The 13,195-nt window shown below is 47.2% G+C and overlaps 1 protein-coding gene across 6 annotated transcripts in view; it reads right to left on the minus strand.

Annotated features, from left to right (window-relative positions):
* LOC147703710 (cardiotrophin-1-like) overlaps window positions 1-598 on the minus strand; it is a 238,109-nt gene extending 237,511 nt beyond the window's left edge. For 3 of the 6 annotated variants that reach the window (XM_086928953.1, XM_086928951.1, XM_086928950.1), the window contains exon 1: window positions 482-598. In XM_086928953.1, coding sequence (XP_086785079.1) covers window positions 482-497 — 16 coding nt within the window. In that variant the 5' untranslated portion in view covers window positions 498-598. The remainder of the gene's footprint in view (window positions 1-481) is intronic. The other 3 variants (XM_086928952.1, XM_086928949.1, XM_086928948.1) reach the window with 1 other exon arrangement.
* Window positions 599-13,195: the final 12,597 nt, after the last annotated feature.

Raw genomic sequence — 13,195 nt, forward strand, 5'->3', positions numbered from 1 at the left:
ACAGGTTCGATTGTGTTTTGTGGGGTCGGAGTGGATTCTACAATACAGCGTGGACACAGTCATCCGCCACAGAAGACCAGCGATCGGCATTAACCCGCCGAGTTATCTCATTGGATATTAACTTTTGTACAAAAATCCCCGCGGCAGGCGAAGCGATCACACAAATAATCCTTTTCAGGACCAAACCCCGTGACCCGCCGATGGTACTTGAGCCGGTAACTTAAACACTTCCGGAAGGATGCTGACTGGAGTCTGTCTAAAACTTTTGGTTTCTAGTTACTTAAGGCCAGATCTAAAGTGATGCGAAGAAGGCACTGTCGTCCAAATTTAGGAAGGAGCCGGGGAAACGCGTGAGGTGAATAAATATCACCGCCTCTCGCCTGCCTCCGCTCCTCCCCACCACCCACGCGGTTAGACACCGCGACAAGCACACATCTTGTTGTTTTCGTGGGGGAAAGTAAACATCGCATTATTCGCGTACCTGTCAGGATCTCCATGCTGCTCCCACAAGCCCGGGCGTCTCTCCTGAAACTCTCCGCCCGCCTGGTCTCTTTAACTAAACACTCCCTCCCCCAGCCATGTGCCTGTAATCCCTCCTCTGGACTTGGCAGGCCTCCGCTTCCGCCCCTAATCCCCCGCCCCCTGCCATTCCTTTGAAATTCCACCACCGTGATGTCAAGTGACAGGATCCCTTACAGAAATAAGGGGAGAGGCCACCCCCCCCCCCCCCCACAGAGAGGGGCGCCAAGGCGAGGGAATAGGAACGGTCACGGCCAGAATCCTTAACCCCCCGCACACACACATCGCAGGCACCTTTCAAATAACTTCCTAGGAAATTCCAAAGCACTGATGTAGAGCAGCGGGCCTCCAGCCAACCAATGGAGCATCTCCGAGGTCGAATGCACCTGCTGCCTAGCTCTGGGTGCCGCCTGCTCATCACAGGTGCATCTCAAACCCGGCAAATCAGTGTTCCGTAACCTGTGGTCCGAGGACCTTGAGGGTCCGCAAAGCCTGCTCAGGGGTCCCGCAACTGTGTAACATAATTACATAATATTAAAATGAATACATCCAAATTAATTAGGTGTAAAAAAATCAAGAAGCAACATTGAAAATGTGAAAACTTCATATTTGATTGTGAATTAAAAAATATATTTCAATATTTGAGCATTTTTGCTTTATACTTGTTTTTTGTATTTTTGTGTATTGTTTTCAAGTTCAAGATCATAGATATTGCTTAGGACAGGGGTCCCAGCTTCCAATAATAACTCGGTGGCGTTACCGCATTCCAGTGATGATTCAGTAGAAGTTGACGGTAGTCAGAGGTCAAGAAACACTGTAGTAAAAAGCTCATCGGGTTAACCGCATTGACTGACTGCTGTGATAGATGTTTGTCATTTCGTTATGGCTCTTGCTTAAGAGGTTGGCGTGCTGCCTGCGAGTTCAATCCACGACTAGAGGGGTTAATACACCTGTGAAAGAGATCCCTGTAACCTGCAGATCACAAATACCTTCAAGCCCCAAATAGCTCATTTGACTAAAGCATCGCCTTCGGAGATAGAGGAGGTGAATAAGTGAGGGAGAGCTGCAGTCTCGGACTGAAACAGAAGCAAGCATTTACAATGCAATGGTCTCAGCATTATTAAAGGTAGAGCTATTGGCATTGCTCATGACATTTCTTTTTTTTTCTTTTCTATTTTTTAAAATCATAAATAAATGGCATTTTCATTTATATTGCCAATAGCTTAATCGCTTGCATATGCGAGACCTATTGCATTTGCACCCACACACACACAGAGAGCCCCACACACAGAGCCCCCCCACACACACACAGAGCCCCACACACACACACAGAGCCCACACACACCCAGAGAGAGCCCCCCCACACCCAGAGCCCCCCCACACACACAGAGCCCCCCCACACACAGAGCCCCCCACACACAGAGCCCCAAACATACACACAGAGCCCCCCCCCACACACACACAGCCCCACACACACAGAGCCCCCCCCACACACACAGAGGGCCCCCACACACACAGAGCCCCCCACACACACACAGAGCCCCCACACACACAGAGCCCCACACACACACAGCCCCACACACAGAGCCCCCCCCTACACACAGAGCCCCCCACACACACAGAGCCCCCCCACACACAGAGCCCCACACACACAGAGCCCCACACACACACAGAGCCCAGACACACAGAGCCCCACACACACACAGAGCTCCACACACACAGAGCCCCCCTAAACACACACAGAGCCCCCCACACACAAAGAGCCCTACACACACACACACACAGCCCCCACCACACACACACACACAGCCCCACACACACATACAGAGCCCCCCCACACACACACAGAGCCCCACACACACACAGAGAGCCCACCCCACACACAGAGAGCCCACCCCACACACAGAGAGCCCCCCTCCACACACACACACACAGGCCTCGGTCTTCATCATATCTCGGACATTTGTTAAGGCCGCTTCCAATAGGCCTGGGAACGTGTGGTTAAAGAGTGGAATGGTGAGATCAATTGGACCACAGAAGTCAACGCTGCACGTAGGAGGCGTTGGCATCCTGGGCAGTGGTCCGATCCCCCTTTCATGCGGCATTGTTTAGTATTCTTTTTGAGGTCATAAGTTCCCGCTTCAGCACTTCTCAGAATTAAAGAAAAGTTGTGCAGCCGTTTATAGGTGGGAGGGGGATTTCTATAGTCAAGTGAGCAGGACGTCATGGAGGGTACACGAAAAAAGAACGAGAGAGCAGAGGTGGAGAAGCGAGCTAACAGGGAGATTGTACAAGAGAGCGCTAGCTCTGAGACACTGCGGCGGAGCTGGGGCAGGGTCAGCCTGATCTTGACATGTGATGCGCTGACCCCCAGCTGCCTTTCAGAGGTGCATACGTTTTCCATAGTGTACGCATGTATGCGCACAGTACTGTTCACCTGACACTGCATACAAAGTAATCCACTTCGGTACACACTTGTTCCATTGCCAAACCTCCTCAGCCTCCTTCCAATAATCAGGCTTCTGGCCCCTGGTGCCACTGCACTGGCTGCACTAATGGATATCCACCTGGGGTATGCCATGTGCAGCAGCAGTGTTCACGACCAAGCTAAGCTATATCCCTCACTCCTGCACAAGAAGCACTCGGAGTATGCTCGGCTCACTCTCCCCCTCCCCTCCCCTCTTCCTCACCTCCTCCCCACCACCCTCAGTTCCCATCACTTCTGCTCCATAACTTTTCTGTACTCACATTGGCCCCGGGAAGGCGGAGAGAGGCAGCTGGTGGACCTGGTGGCAGAGGGATGTGTGCCACCGAGGCGAAGAGCAGAGCCTGGCACCTAGCGCTGGCAGACTCAGGGCACTCCTCCCCCGCGACGGGACGCACAGTGGTCCGCTTCACGGATCTGCGACCCTCCTCCCCTGCAGCGCTCCGACCCTGGGAAGCTGACAAGCAACAGATGGGGGAATCCCCCGCGCGTGCCAGCGAGAACCCCCGCCGGGCCCGGGAGGAGGGGCCCGTCCGTGACGTCACGAGGTTGGTATTCCACCCGAGCATCCCTCACCCCTCCTCACAATTCAGGGGTTTAGAGGTGAGGGGGCCTCTGATTTGCATCTTACATATGACGATAGGCAGAGCCCCCTGCGACACAGCCTGTCGGGACTCTACCAGTTGTGCCCAGCATCCCAACCACTGCCAACAGGAACACCTGCGTCGAGGCGCCGGCGCACTCCTGTGAAGACAAGCAGGTGTCGGGGTCGAGAGGGGCTTCAAATGGGCTGGAGAGGTCCGGTCCGTTAAGAAACAGACCCTGTCTAGCCAAAGTGCGTAATGTCCTATAAACGAGTTTTTGAAAGCCAAATGTGCATGGAAATTAAACCAACTTCCGGCGGTTGAGGGTGGAGGAACCTCCACATTTATACATCATAAGGGGCGGGCGGCCCTATGTTGAGACCAATCCACTAATGCGACATGCCACGAGCCACATTTTGTTTCCATATTTATCAAACATAACGAGTAAAAGCTACGCTGTGGAACACACACACGCATATTACAGCGCCGTATACCATTGGAATTAATTCGCGCCGATGCCACCCACTCTTTAATTAACGTTCATCAACACTCCAAAACGCCATTTAGATATGACGGTGCATTAAGGGTCAATTGCATTTCATCAGTAAGAATAACAAAATCATTAAACATTGGATACATTTCGTAATAAGCAGGTGTCGGGCGCTAACACATTCCCATTTGCATGAAACACTACGTTGCACTACAGATTACATTTATACGGTGGAATTAGAGGGCACATATAAATCAGGAAAAACAAATTAAAAAAAATATGGGAGGAGGCTTCCCAATTGCCTGAAATTCTCCTCCAGACACACAGGCAAGGGTGCCGATAGGTGCCCTTGCTCTCAAAACAGCTGTGCATAACTGGATCTCCCCATTCTAGTCAGAGGACTAGTTTGACAATTTTTTTTTTTTTAAACGTACACAATAAATTTCATACGCCAAAAACTGGCACGTGTGCGGTTCTTGTGATTGAAGGACCACAATTTGCACAAGGCGAGGCTTGTTCTACAGACGAAGGCAGGGTCGGATTGGGATCACAATTTGGCCCGGGCACTGACGAAAAAGTGGCCCACATTAAGGGGGCGTGGCCTACATTTAAGGGGCGTGGCCTACATTTAAGGGGCGTTGCCTATATTTAAGGGGCGTGGCCCACATTCGAGGGGCATGCCCTTTCATGAAACACCATTTGGTTACTCTTTGAGGTCTAATTTGTAGACACATATTTAGTAAATTAAGCCTTTTAAAGCTTACAGAGCAAGTAACATTGGTAAAGACTAGGAGCACTGCAGTTCAGATAACTGAATACTTACTTGCAGTCTTAACGCCCTGCACAATGTCGTTGGATACTCTTTCCTAACCAGCTATGTCCTAGACTCTAATCATCACATAAACCAGAAATCTAGTACAAAGTCAAGGAGAAAGGGTAAGACTGGAATCTCTGGGAATAGAACATGTAACAACAAAAGTAAGAATTCACAAACGAGGAAAAGGCAGTCTGGGGTGTAAAGAATGCTGAAAAAATGTATCTGTACAATCTAGTCATACATTTATTTCACAGTCAGCAGGTGATGTCTATATACAAAAAACACAGTTTTATTCATATCTGTTGCTGCCTTAAAGTCTGGGCCATGGGGAGTGAAATAAAACAATTGCCTAGGATCACATGATCTGATTAAGATACGAAACCAGTATTAATGCCAAGTTGTTGGTATCACATTGTGCAATTCAGAAACTAGATGTATATGCCTCACTTCCCTTACACTCACCTTACCCCCAACTGCAACTCATCTGGTATCAACATAGCTCTTGGTCATAACTCAGACCAGATGTTGTTGCTCCTGGCAAAATGTTTGTGAGCACCTATGTTCAGGCCTATATCATAATGTAATACAATCTGGAATAATGCTGCAAAATCATTCCTTGGGTAAATTGTGTACATTAAATTGCAACAACATTTGACGTGGAATTCTGTGTGCAACCTGCCTATTTCTCACATTTTTAGTGGTAAGGGTGATTTGGTTGTTGTTTTGTGAGCTAGCACACAATATCACAATAAACCATACGGGCATTGTGTTTGCAATTGTAGCTTTAGTTATGTTTACTTATGCCATTCTTTCAGCAACAATGAAAACCAATGCGATGTTCTGAGGATTTTCACCATTCCATTGGAGGAAATCTAATATTTTCCTCCTTATATAGAAGAAGCAATACACACACTCTGTTCTCTGAATCATGGTACAAGAGACCTGCAAACAACTAGTGCTATTGGTTTTAAATATTCCAACCGTGTAACAATCCCTCACAATTTTTCGCATGTCCTCCATGTGTAAGACACATTATGTAGCACCAACTCTGAAGCACGTTCTGGGGCCCACATGCATGATAACAAAACACAACCAACCAGAAAAAGTTGTGCAATACCCTAAAAACTAATCCCACCATGGTCCCTTTAAATACCCCTGCACCCCATAATCATAACCCATCCTAACCCTAAAAATACACCCTGCACCCTAAAACCCAAGCCTATCCCTGAACCCTAAAAATACCCCTTTACCCCAAACCCCAAACCTATCCCTGAACCCTAAAAATACCCCTGTACCTCAAAACCCAAACCTATCCATGAATCCCAAAAATACCCCTGTACCTCAAAACCCAAACCTATCCCTGAATCCCAAAAATACCCCTGTACCCCCAAACCTATCCCTGAACCCTACAAATACCCTGTACCCCAAAACCCAAACCTATCCCTGAACCCTAAAAATACCCCTGTACCCCAAAACCCAAACCCATCCCTGAACCCTAAAAATACCCCTGTACCCCAAAACCCAAACCTATCCCTTCACCCTAAAAATACCCCTGTACCCCAAAACCAAAACCTAGTCCTGAAACCTAAAAATACCCCAGTACCCCAAAACTATCCCTGAACCCTTAAAATACCCAATCACCCTAAAACATATACCTCAGAACCCCAAAACATATACCCTATATACCCATACTTACCTTATCCTAACATATACAAAAAAACATGCTTTTATCATTCATGCATTTACGAGTTTCGTTGTAAATGTATGCGTGGTAAAAGCATATAAAATGTAATGCCATGCGTTATAACGGCATTGCGGAGTCCTAGTAGATTCGTAATAAAAGTATGCGGAGTGATGGTATGCGGCAAGAAAGATTCGGGATAATGGGTGTTTACTGTCAGAATGACCTACAAACTACAAAAAAAAAACTAACCAAAACTTACTAAATGATATTTTTGGCATATAGAGAAATATGCCCCTTGTCTGCATTTTGGATTAGGCCTTTAAAATAGAGTTAAATTGTTAACTGGCACATGAAATGGAAATTTTGTATCGGAAAAGCTGTGTTAAAAATATGGACATGTTTTTATAAAGTGTCCTCTTTAATTATCATGGTCCCTTTGCAGAATCATAAAGCATGAACAAATGGTTATTTTTTATAATTTTCTTACCATTTGACAGTTTCATGTAGTGTAAATTCAGCCCAAGACAAAGGCTATTTGAGTTCTATTCATGAGTACCAATTACAGTACACATGGTCTAATTTTTTATTTAAGGGCCTGGGCGAGGAAGTGATCTGCCCAGAATCACAGGCTGTTGAGCAGACCCTGGGATTCAAACTTGAATCCCCATCTCTGCAACTCTGGCGTTAGGCCACCTATGCCTATGCAAAGATAAGGAATGAAAGTGGGAGGATACTGTTCTTGCGCAGGACACAGGCCCAAGGTGACAATGGCCTACATGCTGAGCAACTAAAAAAACAGCAAGGCCCCTTTCTGTCACAAAATTATTCAAGAACTTCAGTGCAGGAGCACCTGAAAGGAAGGGAAGCCCCTGCTATTACTAACCTACTTAGCTCAAGAGCACATGAACAGCAGAATGGCCCCTGCAATTAGTAAATTAATCAGCCCTCCCCAGCCCTCCAGGCCCCAGGGCAATGTCTTGGCAGGGGAGCACAATGGTAGACAGGGGAAGGCTGAGGAGAAGATGGTGGGAGTTCAAAACATCACCTAGCCCCCACAGCCAGACCCATTCTTCCTCGCCCACTGTGCCCTGAATCTGAGGGGCTGTGTGCGAGGTGTTAAGATTAACACCGTTTCTCGGCTGCGTGGGCCCCAGGGGGGCCGAGGTGGAAATGGCTCAAGGCCTGAGCAACACCTGGCCCCCAGGGAGGCCGATTTTCGCAGACAATCACCGCTCCCCAGCCCACCCTTGGCGTGATTGCTTTTCAGGGGCAGGGGGTGAAGTGAGGCCACAGCTAATAATCACTGCATGGCACACAGTGAAGCGCTTTCATTTCTGTCTCTGTTTCCGTGCGCTCTGTGGGCCGTTTTTTTGTTCTCCCCTTCCCAAGTTCACAGAGAGCAGATAGCAGAGAGCACTCTCTGTGAACTGAAAAAGGGGAGAAAAAAACCGGCCCACAGAGGGCACTGAGACAACGGCCCTTCGGCCGTTTCCCGAATGCCCGCCTTGCCAATCCGACCCTGGACGAAGGACACGCCAACACTACTAACACGCGGAGCCCCACCACTGCATTAAGCCCCAAAGACACTTCATCACCATATACTGACGAGAGAGTTAAACACCACTGCTGTAAGAAAATAATCTGTCTGAAAGCAAGGACGGAGAAAAAAAACGAATGACAAAACGGCGCGCGCGGGCAAACCACAGAACAATGTCACAGTAATAAGGTATGTGACTAACAGCTCCCAAATCACGTCTGATGCGATGTCAGGCATGAGCTCAAAGAACATGATGATACGCATACAAAAACAACAGTACAACCCACCCGAGACATATGTAAATCGACCAATCTTACCTCGGAGCAGAATATTTGGAAATACAAGCTTCTAACGATCTGAGAAAAGAAACAAACAGCTACTTCCCGTATCTACAAGATTCGTGGTGGTAGGCGTTCTAATGAAATACTCAGCGGGATGACGTCAGAAAGTAGCTGCCCTCGCAAGACTTTCTAGGGGATGTTCACAATTTTGTGGATAAAAACTAGAACTAGCAGAAAATTAAGCGCAACTGTGCCGGATGGCAGCCATTTTACTGTGTACTATCGCAAGAAATACATATTAAAATGGAAGTCGTAAATACAGACGTCTCTAGTCTGATGAGACAAGTACGTCAAGTTCAACAAGAGAACTGGATAAACTGTAGTTATGCAAAGAGTGCAACTGTCCCAATGTCGATTTCAGTAATCAGTCACGGCCACAAAAATAAATTATATGATTATTACATTAATGAACTAGAATTTTCAATTATTTTAAGGATTAGAGGCAAAGAAAATGCATTCTCCTATATAAACAGCAGCCTTGTAACAACCAAAGAAAAGTACAGGTATAACAGCCATTTTTTTAAGCTAAGACCCGTCCTTTTCAGATTCGGGGCGTGTTTTTTGTTGAGTGACGGATGACATCACAGATAGAAAGAACGCAAAAAACACGCCACCGAATCCGAAAAAACGGGGCTTAAAGGGAATGACGCCCACCTCCTCCAATGGCTGGCCAGCATTTACAAGGCTAGCCAATGGAGAAGAGGGGCGGGCTCCAAGTTCCCTCTAAGAAACATTAAATCTCGGGCTCCGCCCACTGCTACGCAGTGTGACGGTCCTCGACCTAAAAAGGCACAAGACCAAAATAAAAGTGACCATCATTACCGAATCAGGGGCCAGATGTACTTAGGTCATTTTTTGCGATTACCAAATAGTGAATTTTTGTGATTCGCTAGTTGTTAATCGCAAACACCTATGCACAAATGTGTGCTTTACACATTTTATGATTCCCAGTGGGTCACAAATAGACCTTCCTCCTTAATATTCATGAGGTAGGTCTCAGTTTGCGACCTATTGGGAATCGTAAAAGTCACTGGGATGTTGGCCTGCTGGGGTCAGCAGACCACCATGTCATGATTGCTTTCCAATAAAGCATTATTTTTATAAAATGCAGCCCATTTTCCCAAAATTAAATGGGATGCATTTCAAAAATAAAAATAAAATGTTTCTTTCCATTAATTAAAAGTAGGCCAAGGTTACAAACATTCACAAAGGGGAAGGGGTCCCTTGGAGACTCCGTCCCATTTGCGAATGGGTTACCACCTACTTGAAGTAGGCAGTAAAATTCAAACATCTTGCAACTGCATTTCGGTCGCAAAATATTCCCACATACCACGGTGATTTGGTATTAGAAAGGGACTCCCTAAATAGGCCCCTTCCTAATACCGAATCGCAAACCCAAATTGCAATTCAGTAACAGGTTACTGAATTGCTAATTGGGCCTTTGTACATTAAAAAATGCCTTTTTGCATTCGCAAACTGCCCAATTCTGAAAATCATGCTGTTTGCGAATGAAAAAAAGCTCTGTACATCTGTCCCCAGATGGCTAAAAAGTATCCCACATTGTGCAAATTGGAGTAGTTTTGAACTTGTAAAGACATGCCATCTAGGTGTCTTGCAAGATATGGGAGACTGCATGCATATTTGTGAAATAATCAATTCAACATTTTAATGCCAGCCCACTAGACCATAAAACTGTCTCACAACAGCCCAAAAACTGTCTCACACGCTGACCTGTCAGACCAGGTCTTCTGGCACGACCATATTGCCCAGTCCGACCCTGGAGAGGTGCGAACCCTCCAGCTGAAAGGTTCCAATCTCTTTATGGCAACTTATCATGTTTCAGCTCCTCATCTGGGGGTAGTAAACAATGTGTAAATGCAAGTTCAATACAAAATAATGCTGATGGACATGCTGGTAAAAATCTATTTATAGTGGACTGTGGAAAGAGTCGGAACTGATAGTTGGTCCAGCACATCTTTCATGTAGTGTGGGAGTTATGTGTGCCAACAATAGCCATGGGGCAGTGCTTAAAGTGGGATTAAAAAAAGAGTGCGGGAGGGGAAAGTCTCTAAAAGGGGTGTAGCCAAAAAGCGCAGCAACGAGGACTCCTTTCAAAGAGGTGTGGCTCACTCTACCACTAGATTCAAGCTAGCTTGGCTGATGACGGCTGATTAGCCGGACACCGGTCCCAGGATGCTTGTTTCCGGTCCAGGGAAGACATGGCTTGGCAGTTCGGCTGGACTTTTCCAATGAGGCACAGGGTCAGACTGATTTGCATATGGCCATGTCTGAACTGGGGTGACGGAGTGAGCTAAAGAATGATGATGGATTAAACCCAGATCAGTTGACTGGGGGTGGGTGCTTGCAATGTTCAACACTCCGTCCACCATCCCCTTTGGTTTTGCAATGTAATCAGGGCATAGCATAAAACATGGAAGCTAAAATCCTGTGCTTCACACAACGGGCCACCAGGCCAGTATTTGAGTGCCTTTCTGTGAGTTTTCTGATATTGCATCCAGACCACCGGCGGCTGGCACAGATAAGGGCGGTGAGGCGCGGCAGGGGAGATAGCCGACAGACGATGGAATAGGTATTATTTATTTATTTAATTATACCTATTCCGTCCTCTGTCAACTCGCTCCCTCCACCACCCCGCCTCACTACATTCATCTGTGCCGGCCGCTGCTGATCCAGACATGTCACACAACAATAAACATATGTACCTAAAACAAGCCAGTCCTATAGGCTTTGTCAATGCTTGTTAACTGTATTAGATGAATGAATAACACCAATGATTTTGTAGTGAATAATTACAAATGAAAATGTTTCAATTCTGACTATATAAGACTGTGAATTAAATATTACTAAAGTCGGTGGAAGGGTAGTGGCCTTCAGTGTGTGTGACACACTCGTGCTCACCTTCCACACCACTGTCTTCGGCTTCCCTATTTAAAACTCATGACTTGCCCGCGTGTTGTGGTCATTGATGCATTTAGTTGCTGCTTGTTGTGCCTTTCACATTACGCTGTGTTTTTAACATAAAAATTACTTTTAACGTTCTCACTTTGTTCTTGTTTGCCTACCTTAATCTGTGCCTCCGGTAGTTTCCTTCGCCAGCGCCCCGTTCCCCCGCGGGTTTTCCCGCTTGTTGTGGAGGGCGCCGGCACAGATTGCAGCTCATTCCCTGATTGGGGGGCGAGGGTCACGAGTTGGGTTAGCGTCTCAGCGCTTCCCTATTTAAAACTCATGACTTGCCCCGCGTGTTGTGGTCATTGATGAATTTAGTTGCTGCTTGTTGTGCCTTTCACATTACGCTGTGTTTTTAACATAAAAATTACTTTTAACGTTCTCACTTTGTTCTTGTTTGCCTACCTTAATCTCTGCCTCCGGTAGTTTCCTTCGCTAGCGTCCCGTTCCACCACGGTTTTCCCGCTTGTTGTGGAGGGCGCCAGCACAGATTGCAGCTCATTCCTTGATTGGGGGGCGAGGGTCACGATTTGGGTTAGCGTCTTGGCGCTTCCCTATTTAAAACCCATGACTTACTCCGCGCGTAGCGGACGCGCTCAGTGGGCTCGCCAGAGGCAAGCCTGTCTGCACCCATCCGCGCCATGATCGCGCCAGGGGCAGGGAGGCTGCCTTACCGGCCGCGTGTATCCAAGTAAGGCTTTGTTTTGATAGAAAGCTTTTGTTATAACTCAGGCCCATAACTAAGTCTTCCCATCACACCTTTGACCCTGAGGATTTTTTAGATAGAATGTTTGGCGGGTGCCAAAACTGTGATTTTATAAAGGGGCCTGTAACGAAGCCACTGTCTGATCTCATTGGCCTTAGTAATGTCACAAATTGACTATGCCCATTCCTTGTATACCGGGATTCCTGCCTACCAGCTGCAGAAGCTTCAGCTGGTCCAGAATCAGGCAGCCAGGCTCGTGCATGGCCTATGTTATGTTATGTTATGTTACAAAAGTTTTGATACCGCGCTCATACACCAATTGGTTTCTTGGCGCTCGAAGACAGTGGGAGTAGGCACGGGGAATGTGAACAGCTAACCGTGAGCAAGGCGGAACAAATGAGTTTTTAAGGATTTGCGGAAAGTGGGATAATCAGGAGTGAGCCGAGTAGAGAGGGGGAGGGAATTCCAAGTGAATGGGGCAAGAAAGGAGAAGCTAGCACCACCGTGCTTCTTACGTCGAAACCTTGGAATGACCAACAGATTGTGGGCAGAGGATCTGAGGTGTCGGGAAGGGATGTAAGAGTGTAGACAGGAAGAGATAAAAGCGGGAGCAGAAAAGAAAAGAGATTTGAAAACGGTGCAACCAAGTTTGAAAATGCATCGTTGCGCAACCGGGAGCCAGTGCAAGGTTTTTAACAGTGGGGAGACATGTTGGTGTTTTGGTTGCTGGAAGATTAATCTAGCAGCCTGATTTTGCACCAGTTGAAGGCGTTGGAGGTGGTAGGCTGGAATCCCCACGTATAGACAGTTGGCATAGTCTAAACGTGAGGTAACCAGGGCCAAGATGACAAGTATAAGGGCCTCTGGAGACAGGTACCTTCGGATCTTCCCGATCCTGCGGAGATGAAAGAAGCAGGCCGAGGTGACAGCATTAATGTGCGGCCGCATCGAGAGATCACTGGAGATGACAACACCTAAGCTCTTCACGGAGTCAACTGGGCAAGGGGAAGGGCCGAGGGCAGGCGGCCAAAAGTTGGCAGTCCAAGGATGAGGGAGTCCACCGAT

Source organism: Lissotriton vulgaris, chromosome 7, assembly GCF_964263255.1.
Source record: "Lissotriton vulgaris chromosome 7, aLisVul1.2, whole genome shotgun sequence".
Classification (NCBI taxonomy): Eukaryota; Metazoa; Chordata; class Amphibia; order Caudata; family Salamandridae; genus Lissotriton; species Lissotriton vulgaris.